Source organism: Heptranchias perlo, chromosome 10 (assembly GCF_035084215.1).
Source record: "Heptranchias perlo isolate sHepPer1 chromosome 10, sHepPer1.hap1, whole genome shotgun sequence".
Lineage (NCBI taxonomy): Eukaryota > Metazoa > Chordata > Chondrichthyes > Hexanchiformes > Hexanchidae > Heptranchias > Heptranchias perlo.
Genome location: NC_090334.1, coordinates 6,994,515 through 7,019,311, shown reverse-complemented (window position 1 = coordinate 7,019,311; position 24,797 = coordinate 6,994,515). Strand labels below are relative to the sequence as shown.

General features: G+C 42.8%; 1 protein-coding gene across 1 annotated transcript; it reads left to right on the top strand.

Annotated features, from left to right (window-relative positions):
* Nucleotides 1-2,245: 2,245 nt before the first annotated feature.
* On the top strand, nucleotides 2,246-19,879 carry LOC137326664 (EEF1A lysine methyltransferase 3-like). Its single transcript, XM_067991966.1, has 3 exons — nucleotides 2,246-2,371; nucleotides 3,911-4,022; nucleotides 19,485-19,879. Exons 1-3 carry the CDS (start codon nucleotides 2,246-2,248, stop codon nucleotides 19,877-19,879), a joined length of 633 nt encoding a protein of 210 aa, XP_067848067.1.
* The last annotated feature ends 4,918 nt before the right edge of the window (nucleotides 19,880-24,797 follow it).

Genomic DNA, 24,797 nt, shown 5'->3' with positions numbered 1-24,797 from the left:
GGGATAATTATCAATAACAATCTCCTTCCTCCGTGTAATATACTTGTTTTCGCTGGGGATGAACATTTAAGAATGAATTCTTTTAACAAACGTCTTCCCTCGTAATAACTCATCGATTGACACCGGGGGAGGCGTAAATAGATTTGAAAAAATAAATATTTTGATACGTAACTTTTTAGAGAAAGGGAAGTGTCAGATTAGAATATGTACAAGGAGGGAGAAAGATGGAATTCACCACTTTTCATTTACCGATTGGAAAGTAAAAGGTGAAATTGTTCGATTATATTTAGAGCTTATCTTCCTCAGTATCAGAATGTGGGTTATGACTGGAGGATGTGCGATTTAAATGAAGACAATTGACCAGATTATTATTGGAACCCTTCCTGTACCCAGGACCAGAGCTCAAATCACCCAGCTGCAATTGATGGATTTCTTGTAAAGTTTTTGAAATGAATTCAGTATTTGTGACCCCACTAGTCAAGATCGCAATTTATTCTTTTCCATTTCTCCCTTTCCATTACTTTCTTTATTTTATTTATCCTTCTATTTATCCACCGATATAATTAAAGGTTTTGCATTTCCGCAGGGAAACAAGTCTGCGGGCATAATTTCTAGGGTTTGGAAAGTGCCTGATACGTGGGGGAACACAAATTTTCTGAAATTTGAGCCAATGAAACCTCTATCTGCAAAACCAATAAGTTTTCGCCAACGTTTTTAAAGACATTTGAATTCACTACCAAACAAACAACGAACAACCGCAACAATTAATAAAATCCCTTAAGTAAACCAAGTTCTCTTGAGCGCCCATATTGGTTCCTCAGAGACCCCCAAAAATGTAGTGAGCACATAATCTAAAATATATTGAGCTTGCTGTGTCTGGTGAGCTTATTCGGGGATCAGCCTCCTGCATCATGCAGTCACGCCTGCAGATTCACATTCCTACCACTGGACGGAGGTCCATGCGACCCAGAAGCTGTTGCTCCCCCGACCAACCGCGCCATTAATGCACTTGTTGAGGCAGAAAGTCACAAAATCTATCGATCTCATATTACAGCAACAAAATAACTCATCTCTGCGGGGGCCTCCTTTCTATCAAAGCTTCTTTCATTCATTGATGTTTTAATTCTAATTCTTTCTCATGATGTGTATATATCTGGCAAGACTGCATTTAATGCCCATCCCCTGTTACGCGGAAAAGGTGTGATGGGCCTTCCTCTTGAATCGCAGTCTGTGTGGTGAATCTGCTCCCACATTGAGCCGTTTGCTCCAACTGAGTGGCTTGTCGGCCACTTCAGAGAGCATTTAAAAGTCAACCACGTTGGTGTATCACTGGAGTCACCTATGGGCCCGAGCAGGTAATGTCAGCATGTTTCCTTCCCAATGGGATGGCTCCGTGATCACTTTTACTGATAAGAGCTTTTCATTTGCAGCTTAAAGAAACTGAATTGAAATTCATGCGGTGGGATTTAAGCTGTATTATTAGTCCAGTAACCGAACCTCTACACCACCACAGGCAAATCACAGACTCGAAGCTTAAGTACGGGCACTTGTGCAGAGGGGAGGATGAGAACATAGAAAATCAGTTGACATTTTCTCTTCAACTCGCCTTTATTATTTTAATCCATCACGGGGTCTTTGAATATTTCGATTTAATTCCCCGGTTTACAAATTATACTCTCTCTCCCTCAATCATTTTCACATCAGCTTCTCTTTCCTTTCTTCTCTCTTTCTATCTCTCCTTTACTTTGGGAATTGGGCTACTCCCCCCCCCGCCCCCCGCGCCCCCGTCCTCTACACGGGCTCCTTGTCGTTTGGCAAACCAATAAATTTAATTTAGTACCACACAGTTATCTGGGGTGTAAAGATGCCCAATAGATAAAGGTTTGTTTGGGTATGTAATGGTGTCACCGAGTTAAAAAGCGTCGCTCCTTGTTACGATCAAGGAACAATGTTGGGCTCATGCTGAATTTGGTGGATTATTTTATTTGAAAGTTCTATCCATGTTAAAGTGGAGAGAGCTTTCCTGTGTTTTGCTGAAGGTCTTCCTGGGATATTCTGCGATTTAAAACGATTAAATAGTGCGCTGTCTTTCTATATCAGATTCTCCTTAACGTCTTTTTTTAATCCGAGATAAAAAAAAAACCCTTGGAGTGGACACGTGGCTCTGAAACTGATAGAAATCCGCATCCGGAACTGAAGGGAATCTACTTGGACATCAGAGAGAGTCCGTTCGAAATCAGAGAGGATGAGCAGCACGGATGAGAGCAGTCTCTCCTTGGAGGAGAAGCAGTATGAATTTTGTGGACATTATTTAAAGATCGCTACGTTTCGAGGAACTTCTTTAGGCGTCTCTGCTTATGTCTGGGGACCTGTAAGTCTAACGCCTCTGTTTCAAGTGTATTGTTTGGGTTTAAAAGTGAACTCCCGACCTATTGGAACGTATTTGCAATTGTCCGCTGTAGTTTTGACGACACTCGCATGGATTGGAAGCGGGTATCGGTGCCAGCATATCTCCAAAGTCAGCTCCCGCTCTGATTCCGAGGCAGAATGGTACCGGCCCCTTCATGGAGCGTGTTCTTTCTCCACTTGGCAGCGTGGATCTCCTGGGCGGTGTATAATAATGATAATGGTCTGGGATTTCTAAACTGGCTTCCTTTTCAACGGTTGCGGCAGATTCATCGCAACTGAGGTATAAGAAATAAAGACTTGCATTGGTATGGGGCCTTTCACGACCTCAGGGCGCCCCAAAGCGCTTTACAGCCAATGAATTACTTTTGAATTGTAGTCACTGTTATGGTGTAAGAAACTGGACAGCCATTTTGCGCACAGCAATGTCCCAGAAACAGCAATGAAATAAATGACCAAATTATCTGTTTTTGGTGTAGGGATAAATGTTGGCCAGGACTCGGGGAGAATTCCCCTGCCCTTCATCCAGTAGTGCCATGGAATCTTTTACGTCCACCTGAGAGGACAGATGGGATCTTGGTTTAACATCCCATCCGAGGAGTGGCACTGACAGTGTAGCACTCTCTCAGTCCTGCACTGAAGTGTCAGCCTCAAGTATCAGTGGGACTTAAACCCACAACATTCTGACTCAGCATGAGTGCTCCCACTGAACTACAGCTGACACCCACACTGCTTGCGATCTGAGAGTGCACATCTTAGATTCCACAGCTCATTGTTAGTCACAGACCAGGGGGCTCTACCATTGCACCAAGACACCAACTAAGCCGCTTTTGCCACCGAGTATATAGAGCCTATTAAAACGGCAGCCTGCAATGACCACTTGCCCCTGTGGAAAGTAACCTTTTGATGTCCAAATGACACAAATAGACCAACACCCTGTTGACCAGTGATGTCTTTCGGCTCCGTTAGGTGTCCTCTGATGAAATGTCTATCGCTGACAGCATAATCCTGCTTCAACAGTACCATTCGCTCCCCATTCAGAGTCTGCAGCCACTCGCCTCAGACTGGAAATGCAGTATAACTGCAGTCTAGGTCTTTATTTTTAAATTCTGATCTCTTTCCTCGGATGGCCACACTGTTCTCACTGTGTACCCAGCTGTGAAAGATAAATACATTATTTGTAAATAACTAAGAGACGGGAAGGAGACGAGTGGTGATAGTCGGCATGGAACACTCCACTTTCCATTATATGTCTCCCCTCTCCTTGATTCTCCTTAGACACTCCCGCCCCCCGCCCCGCCCCGAAACCGGAAGGTTGGGAAGGTGACCTGTGAGCAGGACTCTATCAAGGCCGCTCTGACCTGCCCACATGAAGTTGACTGAGTGACCTTTCAACAACGACCCCATCCCCGGCAACAATCCTTTCCCCCCTCTTCCCACATTGTCCTAGTGCTTTGTGCACCTTGTAAATTGATTCGCTTTAATATGAATGTGTTTTTTTCAGGGGCTTGTCCTTTGTCGCTACTTTGAGGATGAGAAGTATAATTTTACTGGGAAGAAGGTGCTTGAACTGGGATCTGGCACTGGGATTGTGGGGATTTTAGCGGTGCTGCTGGGTAAGTTAATTCTGCAGTTATTATTCATAGTATTTATCCCTCCAGTTAGTAATTAAAATGCTTATCCCTATAGTTATGATTCATAGTCCTTACTACAATAGTTACTGTTCACTGTGCCTATTAATTTATTTACTATTCGTAGTGCTTAAAATTCATAAGTATTATTCATGGTGCTTACCCCTCTAGTTGCTATTTATAATCTATAGGTACAATTATAGAGCTGACCCAAATAGTTACTATTAATCGCCGATATCCCTATAGTTAGTACTTGTAGGGGTTACCCCTATAGTAATTATTTGTAGTGCATCGTGCTAAAATAACTATTTGTAGTTATTACTCCTATTATTGTTATTCGTCTTTCTTGCCTCTCCAGTTACTACATGCAGTCCATCCTCCGATAATTCCACTTCAAGATGTTAACCCATACCTCACAAAATTAAATCAATCTCAGTTTTGAGTTTTACAATTTTACCCCCAGCCTCAACAGCATTTTGCGGAGAGAGTTCCAGATTTCCACTACACTCAGTGTAATGAAGTGCTTCCTGACATTACCCTTAAATGGCCTCACTCTAAGTGTAAGGTTATATACCCTTGTTCTGGGCTCCCTGGCCAGAAGAAATAGTTTCTCTCTATCTACCCTATCAAATCCTTTAATCATAGAATGATACAGAACAGGAGGGGACCATTTGGCCCATCGTGCCTGTGCCAGCTCTTTGGTAGAACTATCCAATTAGTGTCACTCCTCTGCTCTTTCCCCATAGCTCTGCACATTGTTTCCCTTCGAGTATTTATCCAATTCCCTTTTGAAAGTTACCATTGAATCTGCTTCCACCGTCCTTTCAGGCAGTGCATTCCAGGTCATCACAACTCACTGCATAATTATTTTTCCTCATTTCGCCATTTGTTCTTTTGACGATCACCTTAAATCTGTGTCCTCTGGATACTGATCCTTCTGCCACTGTAAACAGTTTCTCCTTATTTACTCTATCAAAACCATTCATGATTTTGATCACCTCTATCAAATCTCCTCTCAATCTTCTCTGCTCTAAGGAGAATAACCCCAGCTTCAGCAGTCTCTCCACATAACTGAAGTTCTTTATCCCTGGTACCATTCTAGTAAATCTCTTCTGCACCCTCTCTAGGGCCTTGGCATCCTTCCTAAAATGTGGTGCCCAGAATTAAACACAATACTCTAGCTGAGGCCTAACCAGTGATTTATAAAGGTTTACCATAACTTCCTTGCTTTTGTACTCTATGGCTCTATTTATAAAGCCCAGGATCTGATCTGCGTTTTTAACAGTTTCTCAACTTTTCCAGCCACCTTCAAAGATTTGTGTACATAAACCCTTAGGTCTCCCTGTTCCTGCACCCCCTTTATTCAAGAAAGAAGGGAGAGAGTAAAAGGGGAACTGCAGGCCATTTAGCCTGACATCAGTTGTCGGGAAGATGCTGGAAGGGGTAACAGGGCACTTAGAAAATCAGATATGATTAGGCAGAGTCAACATGGTTTTACGAGAGGGAAATCGTGTTTGACAAATTTATTATTGTTTTTTGAGGATGTAACTAGCAGGGTAGAAAAAGGGGAACCTGTGTATATAATATATTTGGATTTTCAAAAGGCATTCGATAAGGTGCCAGATAAATGTTTTTTACACAAGATAAGGGCTTATGGGATTGGGGTAATATATTAGCATGGATAGAGGATTGGTTAACGGAGAGAAAACAGAGAGTTGGGATAAACGGGTCATTTTCAGGTTGGCAGGCTGTAACTAATGGGGTGCCGCAGGGATCGGTGCTTGGGTATCAGCTATTTACAATCTATATTAATGTCTTAGATGAAGGGACGAGTACAATGTATCCAAGTTTGATGACAATACAAAGATAGGTGGGAAAGTAAGCTGTGAGGAGGACACAAAGAGTCTGCAAAGGGATAGAGACAGATTAAGTGAGTGGGCAAGAAGGTTGGCAGATGGAGCATAATATGGGGAAATGTGAGGTTATTCACTTTGGTAGGAAGAATAGAAAAATAGAATATTTTTTTAAATGGTGAGAAATTATTAAATGTTGGTGTTCACAGAAACTTGGGTGTCCTTGTACACGAAACACAGAAAGTTAATATGCAGGTACAGAAAGCAATTAGGAAAGCAAATGGAATGTTGGCCTTTATTGCAAGGGGGTTGGAGTACAAAGAATAAAGAATTCTTGCTACAATTGTACAGGACTTTGGTGAGACCACACCTGGAATACTTTGTACAGTTTTGCTTTTCTTACCCAAGGAAGGATATACTTACCTTAGAGGGGGTGCGATGAAGGTTCACTAGATTGATTCGTGGAATGACAGAATTGTCCTATAAGGAGAGATTGAGTAAAATGGAGCTATATTCTCTAGAGTTTAGAAGAATGAGAGGTGATCTCATTGAAACGTATAAAATTATTAGAGGGCTTGACAGGTAGATGCTGAGAGGCTGTTTCCTCTGGCTGGAGAGTCTAGAACTAGGGGGCATAGTCACAGGACAAGGGGTCGGCCATTTAGGACTGAGATAAGGAGGAATTTCTTCACTCAGAGGGTGGTGAATCTTTGGAATTCTCTACCCCAGACGACTGCGGCTCAGTTGTTGAATATATTCAAGGCTGACATCAATAGATTTTTGGACTCTAAGGAAATCAAGGGATATGGGGATCGGGCGGGAAAGTGGAGTTGAGGTAGAAGATCAGCCATGATCTTATTGAATGGCGGAGCAGGCTCGAGGGGCCGTATGACCTACTCCTGCTCCTAAATCTTATGTTCTTATGTTCTTTAAAAATGTACCATTTACTTTATATTGCCTCCCCTCATTCTTCCTACCAAAATGTATCACTTCACATTTCTCTGCATTAAATTTCATCTGCCATGTGTCAGCCCATTTCACCAGTCTGTCTATGCCCTCCTGAAGTCTGTTACTATCCTTCTCATTGTTTACTACATTTCCAAGTTTTGCATCATCTGCAAACTTTGAAATTATGCCCTTTATACCCAAGTCCAGGTCATTAATGGCTCAGAATTTGCTACAAAGTAACGGTGAGGCTAATGGCGTTATTTATGTGCAAATCGCACTGCAACTCCAGGCGGGGGCAGATGTGATGTTAAACATGAAAAACTGGAAATTGCTGTCTGAGATGCACCGCTCCAGCATTAGATTTGTGAAAATGTCATTGAACGGCGTGAATTTCCTGTATTTGCACGGTAAATACAAACTAAACTCGCCATAGAAAGTTAGGGCTTGTCCATTTCAGTACCCTTTTTAACGGCATGATAAATGCTAATTACTGCCAAACAACCCCTCTGGCACTGAATATTAACTATTACACAGAAACATAGAAAATAGGAGCAGGAGTAGGCCATTCGGCCCTTCGAGCCTGCTCTGCCATTCAATATGATCATGGATGATCCTCTATCTCAATACCATATTCCCGCTCTCTCCCTATACCCCTTGATGCCTTTTGTGTCTAGAAATCTATTTAGCTCCTTCTTAAATATATTCAGTGACTTGGCCTCCACAGCCTTCTGTGGTAGAGAATCCCACAGGTTCACCACCCTCTGAGTGAAGAAATTTCTCCTCATCTCGGTCCTAAATGTCCTACCCTGTATTCTGAGACTGTGACCCCTCGTTCTGGACCTCCCAGCCAGGGGAATCATCCTCCCTGCATCCAGTCTGTCTAGCCCTGTCAGAATTTTATATGTTTCAATGAGATCCCCTCTCATTCTTCTAAACTCAAGTGAGTACAGGCCAAGTCGACCCAATCTCTCCTCATACGACAGTCCTGCCATCCCAGGAATCAGTGAACCTTCGCTGCACTCCCTCTATGGCAAGTATATCCTTTCTTAGGTAAGGAGACCAAAACTGCACACAATACTCCAGGTGTGGTCTCACCAAGGCCCTGTATAACTGCAGTAAGACATCCTTGCTCCTGTACTCAAATCCTCTTGCAATGAAGGCCAACATACCATTTGCCTTCCTAACTGCTTGCTGCATCTGCATGTTTGCTTTCAGTGACTGGTGTACAAGGACACCCAGGTACCTTTGTACATCAACATTTCCCAATCTATCACCATTTAAATAATACTCTGCCTTTCTGTTTTTCCTTCCGAAGTGGATAACTTCACATTTATCCACATTATACTGCATCTGTCATGTATTTGCCCACTCACACAACTTGTCTAAATCGCCTTGAAGTCTCTTTGCATCCTCCTCACATCTCACGATACCACCTAGTTTTGTGTCATCAGCAAACTTGGAAATATTACATTTGGTTCCCTCATCCAAATCATTGATATATATTGTGAATAGCTGGGGCCCAAGCACTGATCCCTGCGGTACCCCACTTGTCACTGCCTGCCATCCCGAAAAAGACCCATTTATTCCTACTCTCTGTTTCCTGTCTGTTAACCAATTTTCAATCCATACCAGTATATTACCACCAATCCCATGTGATAATTTTGCGCACTAACCTCTTATGTGGGACTTTATCAAAGGCCTTTTGATAATCCAAATAAACCACATCCACTGGTTCTCCCTTATCTATTCTACCAGTTACATCCTCAAAAAACTCCTGTAGGTTTGTCAAACATGATTTCCCTTTCATAAATCCATGTTGACTTTGTCAAATCCCATTGATATTTTCTAAATGTCCTGTTATCACATCCTTTATTATAGACTCTAGCTTTTTCCCTACTACTGATGTTAGGCTAACCGGTCTGTAGTTCCCTGTTTTCTCTCTTGCCCCTTTTTGAACAGGGGTGTAACAGTTGCAATCCTCCAGTCCTCTGGCACTACCCCCATATCTAAGGAGGATTGGAAGATTGTGGCCAGAGCCTCCGTAATTTCCACCTGTACTTCCCACAGTAACTGAGGATGCATCCCATCCGGACCAGGTGACTTTTCTACTTTGAGTACTGCCAACCTTATAAGCAGCTCCTCTTTATTTATTTTTATTCCATCCAATTTCACTACTACCTCCTCCTTTACTGTGAAATTAGCAACATCCTCTTCTCTAGTGAGGAGACATGCGAAGTAGTCATTCAGCCATGCCCTCTGCCTTCACAAGATGATCTCTCTTTTCATCCCTGATTGGCTCCACCCCTCCTCTGACTATCCTTTTACTATTTATATGTTTATAAAAGACTTTTGGGTTCCCTTTGATGTTAGCCACTAATCTATTCTCGAACTCTGCCTTTGCTCCTCTTATTCCCTTTTTTAGATCTCCTCTGTACTTTCTGTATTCAGTTTGGTTCTCTACTTTATTATGAACTTTACATTTGTCATAAGCCTCCTTTTTCGTTTTCATTTTAATATCTAGATCTTTAGTCCAGGGAGCTCTAGCTTTGGGTGCCTTTCTTTTCCGCTTTATAGGAATGTGTCCACTGTGGACCTGAACCATCTCCTCCTTGAAGGCTGCCCATTGTTCATTTACTGTTTTGCCTACCAAATTTTGATTCTAATCCAGCAGGGGAAGATCCCTTTTCAACTTACTGAAATTAGCCCTCCTCCAGTGAAGTATTTTTCTGCTTGATTGTTCCTTGTCTTTTTCCATAACTATTCTAAACCAAATGATATTATGATAACTGTTCCCCAAATGCTCCCCCACTGAAACATGCTCCACCTGCCCCACTTCATTCCCCAGAACTAGATCTAGCACTGCTTCCTTCCTCAATGGGCTGGAAACACAATGATCAAGAAAGTTCCGTTGTATGCATTTTAGCAATTCCTATTCTTCTTTGCCCTTTACACTGTTACTGTCCCAGTCTATATTGGGATAATTGAAGTCCCCCATTATCACTACTCTATAGTTCTTGCATTGTTCTGTAATTTGCCAGCAAATTTGCTCCTCTAGCTCCTTCCCACTATTTGGTGGCCTATAGTATACACTCAATAGCACAATAATTCATCTATTGTTCCTTAATTATAAGCAAATAGATTCTATCTTTGACCGCTCAACTACATCATCCCTTTCCAGTGTTATAATAGTTTCTTTGATCAATACTGCCAGCCCCTCCTTTCTTTCCTTCCCTATCTTTCCTGAATACCTTGTAGCCTGGAATATTAAGTTCACAATCCTCCCCTTCTTTGAGCCAGGTCTCTGTTATTGCCACTATATCATAGTCCCATGTGGCGACTTGTGCCTGCAGCTCACTAACTTTATTTACCCATGCTATGTATATTTAAGCACATGCACTCCATATCCATCTTAGACTTCCTCGCATTTGCCCCCTGTTTGATCATAGAATCAGAGAATGGTCACAGCATGGAAGGAGGCCATTCGTCCCGTTGAGTCTGTGCTGGCAAGAGCAATGCAGCTAGTCACACTCCCCCGCCCTTTCTCCGTAGCCCTGCATATTTTTTCCCTTCAAGTACGTATCAAATTCCCTTTTGAAAGCTACAATTGAATCTGCCTCCACCACCCCCTCGGGCAGTGCATTCCAGATCATAACCATTCGCTGTGTAAAAAAGATTTTCCTCATGTTGCCTTTGGTTCTTTTGCCAATCACCTTAAATCTATGCCCTCTCGTTCTTAACCCTTCCACCAATGGGAACAGTTTTTCCCTATCTACTCTGTCTAGACCCTTCATGATTTTGTACACCTCGATCAAATCTCCTCTCAACCTACTCTGCTCTGAGGAGAACAGCCCCAGCTTCTCTAGTCTATCCACATAACTGAATTCCTTCGTCCCTGGAATCATTCTAGTAAATCTTTTCTGCACCCTCTCTAAGGCCTTCGCATCCTTCTTAAAGTGCGATGCCCAGAACTGGACACAATACTCCAGTTGTGGCCGAACCAGTGTTTTATGAAGGTTCCTTGTTTTTGTACACTATGCCTCTATTTATAAAGCCCAGGATCCAGTATGATCTTTTAACCGCTTTCTCAACCTGCCCTGCCACCTTCAGCGATTTGTGCACATATACCCCCAGATCTCTCTGCTCCTGAGCCCCTTTTAGGATTGTACCCTTTAGTTTATATTGCCTCGCTTCATTCTTTGTACCAAAATGTATCACTTTGAACTTTTCTGCCATGTGTCCACCCATTCCATCAGCCTGTCTATGTCCTCTTGAAGTCTATCACTATCCTCCTCACTGTTCACTACACTTCCAGGTTTTGTTTCACCTTTAAATTTTGAAATTGTGCCCTCTACACCCAAGTCCAAGTCATTAATATAGATCAAAAAAAGCAGTGGTCCTAGCACCAACCTCGGGGGAACAACACCTTATACCTCCCTCCAGTTGGAAAGATAACCGTACACCATAACTCTCTGTTTCCTGTCTCTTAGTCAATTTCATATCCATGCTGCCACTGCCCCTTTTATTCCATGGGCTTCAACTTTGATGACAAGCCTATTATGCGGCATTTTATCAAACACCTTTTGGAAGTCCATATACACCACATCAACGCATTGCCCTTATCGACCCTCTCTATTACCTCATCAAAAAACTCAATCAAGTTAGTTAAACACGATTTGCCTTTAACAAATCTGTGCTGGCTTTCCTTAATTAATCCACACTTGTCCCAGTGACTGTTAACTTTGTCCCAGATTATCGTTTCTAAAAGTTTCCCCACTACCAAGGTTAAACTGACAGTCTGTAATTGCTGGGTTTATCCTTACACCCTTTTTTGAACAAGGGTGTAACATTTTCAATTCTTCAGTCCTCTGGCACCACCCCTGTATCTAAGGATGTTTGGAACATTATGGCCAGTACCTCCTCAATTTCCATCCTTACTTTCCTCAGCAACCTAGGATGCATCCCATTCAGACCGAGTGATTTATCTACTTCAAGTACAGCCAACCTTTCTAGTATCCCCTCGTTTTCAATTTTTAGTCCATCCAGTATCTCAACTACTTCTTCTGTCACTGTGACTTTGGCAGCATCTTCTTCCTTGGTAAAGATAGATGCAAAGTACTCATATAGTACCTCACCATGCCCTCTGCCTCCATGCGTAGATCTCCTTTTTGATTCCTCCTACTTCTGAACTATTCTTTATTCTAGTGCTATTTGTCTCTCCCAGCCCTCAGTTCCCCTTATTTATCCTCTTTAATGTTTCATCCTGGTGCCCATCCCCCTGTCATATTAGTTTAAACCCTTCCCCATAGCACTAGCTAACCTCCCCGTAAGGACATTGGTCCCAGCTTTGTTGAGGTGCAATCCGTCCATTTTGAACAGATCCCTCCTGCCCCAGGAATCTGAAGCCCTCCCTACTGCACCATTTCTCCAGCCATGTGTTAACCTGTCTTATCCTACTATTCCTACACTCACTAGCGCGTGGCACTGGGAGTATTCCAAAGATTACTACCTTTGAGGTCCTGCTTTTTAACTCCCTCCATAGCTCCTGAAACTCTGACTGCAGGACCTCAACCCTTTTCCTTTCCATGTCATTGGTTCCCACATGAACCACGACTTTTAGCTGTACCCCTTTCGCCTCAAAATGTTCTGCACCCTCTCAGTGGTGTCCTTTACCCTGGCACCAGGGAGACATCACACTATGCGGGATTCATGTTGGTGGTTGCAGAAACGCCCATCTGTCCCCCAAACTATTGAATCCCCTATAACCACTGCATTCCTACACTTTGCTATACCCGCCTGCGCAGTTCTTTGCCCCATGGTGCCATGCTCCGGATTGTGCTCCTTCAAGATGCTGTCACCCTCACTGATATTTAAAACTGAAAACTGGTTAGTGCCACACTCCCGGAGGATTCCTGCCCTGCCTGCCTCTTTTTACCCTGCCAGAAGACCACCCACTTACTGTCCTGAACTCTCTGTGGCTGTGAGGTAACCAACTCCTGGAATGTACCATCCAGGAAATTCTGAGCCTCATGTGTCGATGAATGCGTGGCTTGAGAGATGGTGTAGGAGGGAGGGGTTTAAATTCCTGAGGCATTGGGACCGATTCTGGGAAAGGTGGGACCTGTACAAGCTGGACGGGTTGCACCCAAGCAGAACCGGGACCAATATCCTCACAGGGGCATTTGCTAGTTCTGTTGGGGAGGGTTTAAACTAGTATGGCAGGGGGATGGGAACCAAAGTGCAGGTACAGATAGGACAAATTCAGACCAGGAAACGGGAAGTAGAAAAGCAGTTAGTGACGTGGTTAGCAACTCAGAAAGGCAAAAGAAGCAAAGGTTAAATAGTGTTCAGCACAGGAATTTGATGGGGTTAAAGGGTATATACTTCAATTCAAGGAGTATTACAAACAAAACAGATGAACTAAGGGCACAGATAGACACATGGCAGCATGATATCATTGCTATAACGGAAACCTGGCTTAAAGAGGGGGATAATTGGCAGTCCAATATCCCTGGATATAGAGTTTTCAGGCAGGATAGAGTGGGTGATAAAAAGGAGTGGGGGGGGGGGTAGCATTATTGGTTAAAGAATCAATTACGGTTGTGAGAAGGGATGATATGCTAAATGGATCATCAATCGAAGCCAGATGGGTTGAGCTAAGAAATAAAAAAGGGGCAGTCACACTACTAGGATTGTACTATAGACCCCCGAATAGTGAAAGGGAGACAGAAGAACAAATATGTAGGCAAATTTCTGAGTGCAAAAATAAGTGGGTAGTAATAGTAGGGGACTTCAACTACCCTAACATTCAAAAAGTGTGAGGGGCACAGAGGGCGCAAAATTCTTGATCGTTGTCCAGGAGAACTTTTTTAGCCTGTGCGTGACAAGTCCAACAAGAGGGGATGCAATTCTAGATTTAGTCCTGGGAAATGAAGATGGGCAAGTGGGTGAAGTGACAGTGGGTGACCATATTGGGGATAGTGACCACGATTCAGTTAGTTTTAGCATTATTATGGAAAAGGACAGAGTTAAATCCGGAGTAAACGTTTTAAATTGGGGGAAGGCAAATTTTACAGAACTAAGAGGTGATTTGGCAGAAGTGGACTGGACACAACTACTTGAGGAGAAATCAATGGCAAGCCAGTGGGAGGCACTAAAAAGTGAAATTCTACAGGTACAATGCAGACACGTCCCCTCAAAGAAAAAGGGTGGCACTGCCAAATTTAGAGCCCCCTGGTTGTCTAGAAGTATACAGGGTAAGATAAAGCAGAAAAAAGAAAGCTTATGACTGTTACAGAAAACTAAATACTGTAGAAAGCCTAGAGGAGTATCGAAAATACAGGGATGATGTAAAAAAGGAAATAAGGAAAGCAAAGAGAGGGCATGAAAAAAAATATTAGCTAGTAAGATTAAAGAAAACCCAAAGATATTTTATCAGTACATTAAGAACAAAAGGATAGCTAAGGAAAAGATGGGACCTATCAGGGAAGATAAGGGTAACTTGAATATAGAAGCAAAGGGTGTGGATAGGGTTTTAAATGATTATTTTATCTCCGTATTCACAAAGGAAAGGGTTGATCTGGATGTAGTAGTTAAAGAGGAGAGGTGTGAAATATTGGATAAGGTAAACATAATGAGAGAGGAAGTACTAGAGGGATTGGAATCCTTGAAAGTTGATAAGTCACCAGGGCCGGATGGATTGCTTCCTAGACTATTGAAGGAAATAGCGAATGCTCTGAGGATCATTTTCCAATCCTCACTAGATACAGGGGAGGTACCAGAGGACTGGAAGACTGCAAACATAGTAGCATTGTTTAAAAAGGGTACGAGGGAAAGGCCGAACAATTATAGGCCGGTCAGTCTTACCTCAGTGGTGGGAAAACCATTAGAATCAATACTGAGAGATCGGATAAACTGTCACTTGGAAAGGCATGGTTTAATCAGGGATAGTCAGCATCGATTTGTTCAGGGAAGGTCATGCCTTACAAATCTGTTTAAATTCTTTGAGGAAGTGACAAGGAGGATTGATGAGGGTAGTGCAGTGGATGTTGTCTACATGGATTTTATTAAGGCATTTGACAAGGTCCCACATGGCAGACTGGTCAGAAAGGTAAAAGCCCATGGGATACAGGGAAACGTGGCGCATTGGGTCCAAAATTGGCTCAGTAACAGGAAGCAAAGGGTAAAAGTTGATGGATGTCTTTGCAAATGGAAATCCGTTTCCTGTGGTGTGCCACAGGGCTCAGTGTTGGGTCCCTTGCTGTTTGTGTTATATGTTAATGAATTGGACTTGAATGTAGGGGGCATGATTGGCAAATTTGCAGATGAAACAAAATTGGGTGTGTAGTTGATAGTGAAGAGGATAGCTGTAGACTCCAAGAAGATATAAATGGGTTGGTGGAGTGGGCGGAAAAGTGTCAAATGGAGTTCAACCCGGAGAAATGTGAGGTAATAGAGAGGGCAAACAGTAAAAGGGAATACACAGTAAACGGGAATATACTGAGAGGGGTAGAGGAAGTGTGAGACCTTGGAGTGCATGTGCACAGGTCCCTGAAGGTGGCAGTACAGGTAGATAAGGTTGTGAAGCAGGCATACAGAATGCTCTCCGTTATTAGCCGAGGTATAGAATACAAAAGCAGGGATGTAATGATGAAACTGTATAAAACGCTGGTAAGGCCACAGCTGGAGTATTGTGCGCAGTTCTGGTCACCACATTACAGGAAGGACGTAATTGCTCTGGAGAGAGTGCAGAGAAAATTTACAAGAGTGTTGCCAGGGCTTGAAAATTGCAGCTACGAGGAGAGAATGGATAGGCTGGGGTTGTTTTCCTTGGAGCAGAGGAGGCTGAGGGGACACTTGATTGAGGTGTACAAAATTATGAGGGGCCCAGATAGAGTAGACTGCAAGTACCTGTTTCCCCTAGCGGAGAGTTCAAGAACTAGAGGATATAGATGTAAGTTGATTAGCGGAAGGATTAGAGGGGACATGAGGAAAAGCTTTTTTACCCAGAGGGTGGTGGGTGTATGGAATTCACTGCCCGAATTGGTGGTAGAGGCAGGGACCCTCAACTCTTTTAAAAAGTACCTAGACCTGCACCTAGAGTGCTGTAAGCTGCAGGGCTACAGACCGGGTGCTGGAAGGTGGGATTAGATTGGGCACTTGGTTGTTCTTCCAGCCAGCGTGGATACGATGGGCCGAATGGCCCCTTCTGTGCTGTATCTTTTCTATGGTTCTATGGTTCTATGTATGCCCTGCAGTGAATCCAGCTGCTCCTCAAGCTCAGAAACTTATATTATATGTGTATATATGCATATATATATATATATATATATATATGCCTCTTATGTTTTATCTTAACACCCCTTTAACTACTATTTGTCGTGATGTCACTTCTTCAGTTTTCTCCCTGTGCTGTTTATGTTCCTCAGACCTCCCTCGATGCTCTCTGCCACTCTAACCGTGCCTGTGCTGTTTATGTTCCTCAGGCCTCCCTCGATGCTCTCTGCCACTCTAACCGTGCCTGTGCTGTTTATGTTCCTCAGACCTCCCTCGATGCTCTCTGCCACTCTAACCGTGCCTGTGCTGTTCATGTTCCTCAGGCCTCCCTCGATGCTCTCTGCCACTCTAACCGTGCCTGTGCTGTTTATGTTCCTCAGACCTCCCTCGATGCTCTCTGCCACTCTAACCGTGCCTGTGCTGTATTAATGCTCTAGAGGCCACCCAGATTCTCTCTTTTAAACACCCCAATTAGATCACACATTAATCTTCTATATTCAAGGGAATACAAGCCTCATCTATGCAACTTGTCCTCATAATTTAATCCTTTTAACCCCGGTATCATACTGGTGAATCTGCACTGCACCCTATCCAAGGCCTGTGTATCCTTCCTGAGGTGCGGTGCCCAGAAACGAACACAATTCTCCAGATGTGATCTAACCAGAGCTTTATACAACCAGAGCATAACTTCCATCCCTTTGTTTGGAGCCCAAGTGAGATAAAGGCTAACATCCTATTAGCCTTTTAAATTATTTTTTGTATTTGTCCACTAGTTTTTCGTGATTTCTGTACATGGACTCCTAAATCTCTCTGTTCCTCCACAGTTCCTAGCTTCTTACCATTGAGAAAATACTCTGATCTATCTTTGTTAAGTTCAAAGTGGATAATCTCGCCCTTCCCCACATTGAATTCCATCTGCCACAGTTTTACCCACTCACTTATCGATCAATGTCCCTTTGCAACTTTCTACTCCCCTCTACACTATTTACTGTGCCACTTAACACTGTCCTAAGCAAACTTGGATAAATGGCTGCCTATTCCTTCATCGAAATCATTGATAAATAGTGAAAAGCTGAGACCGCAGTACAGATTTCTGGGGATCACCACTAGACACATCTTGCCATTTGCAGTAGATACCCTTTATCCGTACTCTCTATCTCCTACCTCCTAACCAATTCCCTACCCATGCACTTTCATTTTTGTGTACTGTCTCTTATGTGGAACCTTATTGAATGCCTTCTGGAAGTCCACATAAATAATATCCATAGATGCTCCCTTATCAACCACGATCCTGACCTCCTCAAACAAATTCAACTGGGTTAGTTATATACATGACTTACACTTTACAAATCCATGCTGGCTTTCTTGATCAGTTCATATTTGTCGAAGTGTTATTCATAGTGAACATCTCTGTAATAACTATTCATGGTGGGTATCCCTATAATTATCATTCGTATGGTTAGTACTGTAATTACTTTGATAATCTTTACCCCCCTTCTTTCTATTCATATTGCACACTATTCATAGTGCTCACTTTTATAGTTTCTATTCGTAGTGCATAACCCTCTGTTCGTTGTGCATATACCCATAATTACTATTCCAGTGCATAGCTCTGTAATTACTATTCATGACGGTTGCCACTAACATTAATATTCTTAGTGCTTATATTTACTATTCGTAATGTTGATCCCAATAGTTAATATTTCGTTTTACCCCTACAGTTTCTATTCATGGCGACTAGCCCTATAATTACTAGTCACATTGTTTACCACTATAATTGTTATTCAAAGTGCTTACCGGTAAAATTACGATTCACAGTACTACCGCTATAATTACTATTCACAATGCTTATCTCTATAGTTACTATTCCTGTATTTACAATCTTCTTACCACAATCTTTCACTCAGGCATTTAAAACATATTTAAGCTGAGTGTATCGAATACAAAATATTCTTGTCATTCAATAATTTGTTCAAAATATCGTATCTACATCTCCCGTCGGCTCAGAGAATTCATCCACTGACTTACTGGGCCATATGAACAAGGAAAACTGATTTGTTAGCATACGTCAGCCGGGGGTTGGGGTGTTACAATTGGCGCGAGTGGGGCGCTTCAGTTGACGGTGATCCGGGCGTCACAACTGGCGGTGATAAGCGCATTACAATTGAGCTCAGTGCCCTTGAGCTATGGAGAGGAAATTCGAGTTGGGCTCCCGCTTCTGACACTATCCGATGGGCCACCAACACCCACATCAACAGTGGTCGCTTCGGGCAGGCGTCAGAGCATAATCTGTCCTCCCTGGGCCCATATCCCAAAACGGAGTCAATGTTTTCAGGAGAGGTGAGAAGGATTAGAAAGAAAACTCTTGTCTTGTGGGACATATGTACAAATCAGTGGATTTCCACATCCAGCAGCAGCACCACAGGAAATCACAGTGATCAACACAGGGATTGGTCGGGTCAAATAATACTCGTATTGCCTGAGTAAGAAGGAGAAACGATGCAAACCATTACAGAATTAACTATAAATTGCTGCGCCAAACCTCCCTCATGAGTTGGTCTCAAATTTGATCAGTCGAATATTTGATCGGTTATTTCAATATTTTTTCTCGCAACACTCAATGGTACTTAATAGAAGTATCTTGTTTAAGCTTTTAACGGGAAAGCGAGTTCAGGTTCTGAATCTTTCCCTGTCCATTTGATAAGAAGGATTGGATATGCAAGGCTAAGGTATTACACGTGTTTAAAAGCTGGGGACTTTTTTTTAACACCGAATATATCTCTATATACGCGAAGCGAAGTTAAATACAGCAATACTCAATTTCTGTTATCAAAGAGCAGCTTTAGGGTCAATCGGTTTGAGTCGGCCTGCAATGGCAGACTGTTGGAATTGTAACACTCTCTGTAAAATTCCCACAGACCTGAATGTTTCGACTTGAGAAAGTTCACGCTAAATTAATGTGAACGGTTCCTTGCCCAACGCAGTGCCCACTGCATGAAAAGGAAACAGACTGGTGCGATCAGAAAGGATTGTTGCTCCCGGTCATATTTGGTAATGGAATGTGGTTTTGGAATGATCTGATTTCACCTGATCTTCCTGTGAAACCTACATTGCAGACAACGCATGTAGAACAGGCGCGTGTGGGTGATCTCAACTTACTGAATCCCCTTCAGGACATGTGCTCCGTACTCTGTGGGCCATTCTGCTTCTGTCTGGCTCTTTGGCTCAAGGCCACTGCGAATTGCCCAGAGAGATACCTTCTATTTAGAGAATTCTACTTTTCTTTCTCTTCCCGTGATCAGAATGTATGTTGCAACTCGTGCTGCGGAGAAATCGTCGGGTAAATGTGTTGTTATTTGATTCTTTTTGCCAGGTGGAGATGTCACCATGACGGACAGAGCGTACGTTTTGAAGCAAATAGAACATAACGTGTCTGCTAACATTCCAGCCACCTCCAGACACCGTTCAAAAATCCGAGCCCTTGCTTGGGGTAACGATCAGAATAACTTTCCAACCGACTTTGATATCATCCTCGGGTCGGACATTGTGTACAGACCATCGCAATTTCCGGGTCTTATAGAGACACTGCTGCATATCGCCAACGGAAAAACTACCATTTACCTGTCTTCGGATGTGAAGTACAGAGAGGGGGCCGCCGATTTCCACGATGTACTCCTGCCAAAGAAGTTTAACTGCGAGCTCATTCATACAAGTGGGAGTAACTGTATTTACAAAGTGACCAAAAAAGCCCCAGGCGATGAGGACTAGTATCTGATGCAGAGACGGAGAGAGTGCGATCAATGTCTCACTGAACACCACTCAATGGATTCACGAGGTTTATTAACTTTTTCAAAAGTCAGTTTGAATAAACAGCTTGTGTTTTCCCTCCTTTCGTTTCCTTTTCCAAGTTCCTTCCCCCCTTTCCCAAAAATTGATGATTCATACTGGCACATTACATTAATATATTTAACATGTACACTTACCCTTAGAGGAGATTAAGAATTAACGATTCATCCAGTGTTTATATAAGTAAAAGCCCATAAAGGGAGTGAGTTTGAGGCGTTAGTTTCACTGGCACCGAATAGCTCACATATTCACTCCCGGACAGCTCATATATTCACTCCCGGACAGCTCACATATTCACTCCCGGACAGCTCACATACTCACTCCCGGACAGCTCACATATTCACTCCCGGACAGCTCATATATTCACTCCCGGACAGCTCACATACTCACTCCCGGACAGCTCACATACTCACTCCCGGACAACTCATATATTCACTCCCGGACAGCTCACATACTCACTCCCGGACAACTCATATATTCACTCCCGGACAGCTCACATACTCACTCCCGGACAGCTCACATACTCACTCCCGGACAGCTCACATATTCACTCCCGGACAGCTCACATATTCACTCCCGGACAGCTCACATACTCACTCCCGGACAGGCAAATAGTTTAAATGTGAAGGTTTATTGAGTCACAGTAACAATATAACAGTACAAATTATTCGGTTCGATATCGGTGATGAACGTGTGATCGCACTGGTATGAAATTCAGTCTTTATGTTATTTAAAAAGGGTTAACCCTTTTAATAAATGGGCTAAACCACATGTTAAATAGCAGAAGGGAATTTCATACGGGGCGGCAATTTATTTGTTATTAATATTGTCTACGTCATTTTAACCCTCTAATATTTATTCACCTTTTTGCATTCAATGAACCAATAAACTTCAAACTGCTTTAACTGACCGATATAAACCTTATTTCAATTTCGTTCTCACTCTGTCGATGTAACCAGCATCCACCGCCCCTGATCTTCGATACTCCACCCTGCGTCCTGCTCCATCTATCGCTAATCTTACCTTCACTCTTTCCTCTGGCCTTAAATGGACTTTTCACTTTTCCGTCATTGCGGAATCTGATTCCAAGATGTTCGTTTTCCAGGTGCCAAACCCCCGGGTACTCTCAGCAGCCCTTATGGCTGGAATTCCATCTCTGTAGGTCAAAATGTGGGCCGGTTATTGTTGATTTCTCTGAGTTATAACCCACAAGCTGTAACATGCCGCTTTACTCGCTTCAACTTCTGGGAGTTTGAATACCCGGAGTGAAGGTGGAACTGAAAAGCCAATCCGGTGTCTGTGATAAAGCTTCCCAGTTTAAACTGCCCACGATGCATTTAAGGAACGGAAATCCGCATTTCTTTCCAGCAGTGCTCTTCAGTGAGCACGCGCCTGACGCCTTTTCTTCTGGTTGCCTTGGCGGAATGCCGGGGAAACCCAAGGTAACGGGTTTAACTGGACAAAGGCGAACCTTCTGCTTTTTTGAAACTAGACCGGTGTTAAAATTATCTTTTTGCGGCCTTGCTCCTTTCTGTTCATTGGACAAGCATCGCTAGCTCCAGTATCGATATTTCTCAACTACTGGAATGTTTTTTTTTAATTGAGAGATGGAAATCACTGTACACGTGGGCATCACGTGTCAGCAGTGCAATAACACAGTTGTACCTGTGCTGTTGGGAATATCCGAACAGCTGTGGTCCGGTGTATATTCATGTTGTCTATAAATGTTCATTACTTTGTACTGCAAGCAATAAAAAGGTGACAAAGTTTGAACTTGTTCCAGTACTTGAATAGAACTGGTAATGCAGAATAAATAATCACTGCTTTACTTTAGTTTTTCCAAAACCACGTGACTTCATATAGAACCACTGTGTGAGAAAGCATGAATAATAATAATAATAATAATAAATTAAGCTTTTCGGCTTACATCCTGATATCGCAAAGTGTGGATCATTTTTTGCATGTCCTTACTACTGAGCCGACCCATAGAATTGCTTTGAAGAATATCATGATCTCAAGAATATTCTTATTTCAGACATGAAGCGAAGTATCACCATGCAGATAATTTATTGAAAAAATAATTGCCGAATAATACAGGATAAAGGCAAGAAATGTCACAAACACTGTCAGAACTTGCTTACTGTAGAATCATAGAACCTTTCAGCACAGAAGGAGGCCATTCAGCCCATCGTGCTGTGCCGGCTGTTCGAAAGCGCTCTCCAGATGGAAGAGCGGAGGCCTTACCGGTGTTTTATAAAGGTTTAGCATAACTTCCTTGGTTTTGCACTCTGTGCCTCTATTTATAAAGCCCAGGATCCCGTATACTTTTTAAAGTCTTCTCAAATTGTCTTGCCATCTTCAAAGATTTGTTTATGTGAACTGCAGGTCTCTCTGTTCCTGCACCCCCTTAAATATTGTGCCATGTTGCCTCTCCTCGTTCTTCCTTCCAAAATGCATCACTTCACACTTGTCTGCATTAGATTTTATCTGCCACGTGTCTGCCCATTTCATCAATCTGTCTATGTCCCCCTGAACTCTGCTACTATCCTCCTCGTTGTTTACTACATTTCCAAGTTTTGTTTCATCTGAAAACTTTGAATTTATGTCCTTTATACTCAAATCAAGGTCCGTAATATATATCAAAAAGAGCAGTGGACCTAATCCTGATCCCGGGGACATTAACCGAGTTGAATTTTTTGATACACTAGCAGTTGCCTGTTCCATCAGAGGCACATGGAGTCTATAGTATAGAAACAGGCCATTCGGCCCAACTGGCCTACGCTGGCATTTATGGTCCACACAAGCCTCCTTCCACGCCTCTTCAGCATATCCTTCCATTATTTTGTCCCTCGGGTGTTTATCTAGCTTCCCCTTAAATGTATCTATGCTATTTGCCTCAACTACTTGTGTTAGTGCGTTCTACATTCTTACCACACTGGATAAAGACGTTTCTCCTGAATTCCCTATTGGATTGGCTGATAGAATACAAATAATGTATATTCAAGAGATTGTAACTTCTGTTCACTAAGTTTTAAGAATGAGCAAAAGTGTCACACTTTTCACAAAATACCAACACGTCACAAGGGAAAATGTTTATTTTTAGAGTATTGCACAAAAGGAAAGCAGTCAATTCTTACTACCTTTTCTGATCTTGAGTTAAAGAATCAGGCCAAGTTAGCAGCTAAACATTACAACCATGCTCCAGACCCCAATTATCTACCTGCAATACCTGCATGACAGATTAGCTAGTTTATAATAAATAGTAATGTAAACATGCTTTATTTTATACAGAAGTGACCCTGCTGCTCTCACCACCCTATATATACCTCTGCTTCTGACCTCAGCCCCAGGAACGCCTCCTGTTCCTCCCCGGTCAGGGCCCAGACTACCATGAGTAGCACTGCAGGCGATTTTAAACATCAGTGCGAAAGTGGACCTTGCAGCTGATTCACAGCCCTGGGGAAGCATGTAAGGGAGACAAAAATGTCAAAAGGACTTTATCCTTGTGAAGCGGATCATAGGAGAAAGAACTAAGAATGAGTGCAGTGAAGGTGCAAAGCATTCTAAAATAGTAATCTCAAAAGGGTATGGAGAATGGAGAAGGGTATGGAGAAAAGGGTATGGCAAATAAGAAAGGTTAATAAAAGGAATAGTGAAGGAAATAAGAAAAGAAAGAAAAAGAATGCTGAGAAACATAAAAGGATTGGGGTTGCAGTTCTTATATGCAAATGTTCAAAACATTAGAAATGAAGTCGGGAAAACTATAAACACTAATTAGAATGGAGGGACATGACGCGGTAGCCTGGACAAAAACTTGACTTTAGCCAGGAAAGGCTGGAAAGTAAAGATTCATCTGCCGATAATCTGGATGTGCTCATCACGTGAAAAATGCAGCTACAAAAATAGTGCATCTACAATATATTGGTCGGCATTTTAAAACATTTTACTGTAGCGACTACAAAAGTATAAACACATTTGCCGTTACTTCTCCCCTGCATTTGTACAAATGTTCCGAGCCTATTTTGTAAAGTAACAGGGCAATGATCCTCACCAACTGGGCTCTTGCAAAAATTATAGGCAGCCCAAAAGCTGAGACGACCAGGACTGTAGTGAGAAATATGGCAAGTTCTTGACATGCACTGCTTGCCGCACCAGTATCATCAACTACTCTCCTTGTTATGCGGTATGGAATTGGAGATAGAATGTAAAATTACCAAAGAGCAAATCAAACAGGCCTTGTGCTGGGGTGGGGGTGATACTGTTCACTGGGAGGCTTTATAATTTGTGTTGAGACCACACGCTCCGAGTTGAGGGCGAGGGGAGTCTGGAGCTTCAGCATCCCTCCGGTGCCCGTTCATAGGGTGACATATTTGAAGGGGTCCACGAGTCAATTGCTGGTTTGGCCTTGCATGGAGGGTTTTCAGAGTCAAAGCGATGTGGGAGGCAGCTGAATGTAGAGGCCTCAGCAGATGGGTGTTTGGTTGGAGGTTTTACTGATCATGTTGATAGTGTGCTACGCATGACTCCAGAATCACAATAACTGGTATAAGTTGGTGCCATGGAGTGGGGACTGGTGCGACAGATTGTCAGTCCACATAACTATTTCATGCAGTTTCAGTAATCTATATACATGTTTAAACATCTCTTTTCAGGGTGCACAGACACTGAGCATCAATGATCTCCAGGCCAGTGCACCTGCTGAATGTGGCGATGCCACTGGAGTCCCATATACTCAGGCCTTCCTGACCCCCACAGAGTTTGCAAATTCAGTGACGAATTTTAACGTGCAGCCCCTGGTAAGTCTCCAGGAACTGAAATTTCCCCCCATGATCATCAATAA

Bases quoted from the DNA above. Each gene is read 5' to 3' on its own strand.
- LOC137326664 (XM_067991966.1), top strand. From the start codon at position 2,246: ATGAGCAGCACGGATGAGAGCAGTCTCTCCTTGGAGGAGAAGCAGTAT. The intron at 2,372-3,910 runs GTAAGTCTAACG...TGTTTTTTTCAG, and splicing joins CTGCTTATGTCTGGGGACCT to GGGCTTGTCCTTTGTCGCTA. The intron at 4,023-19,484 runs GTAAGTTAATTC...TCTTTTTGCCAG, and splicing joins GATTTTAGCGGTGCTGCTGG to GTGGAGATGTCACCATGACG.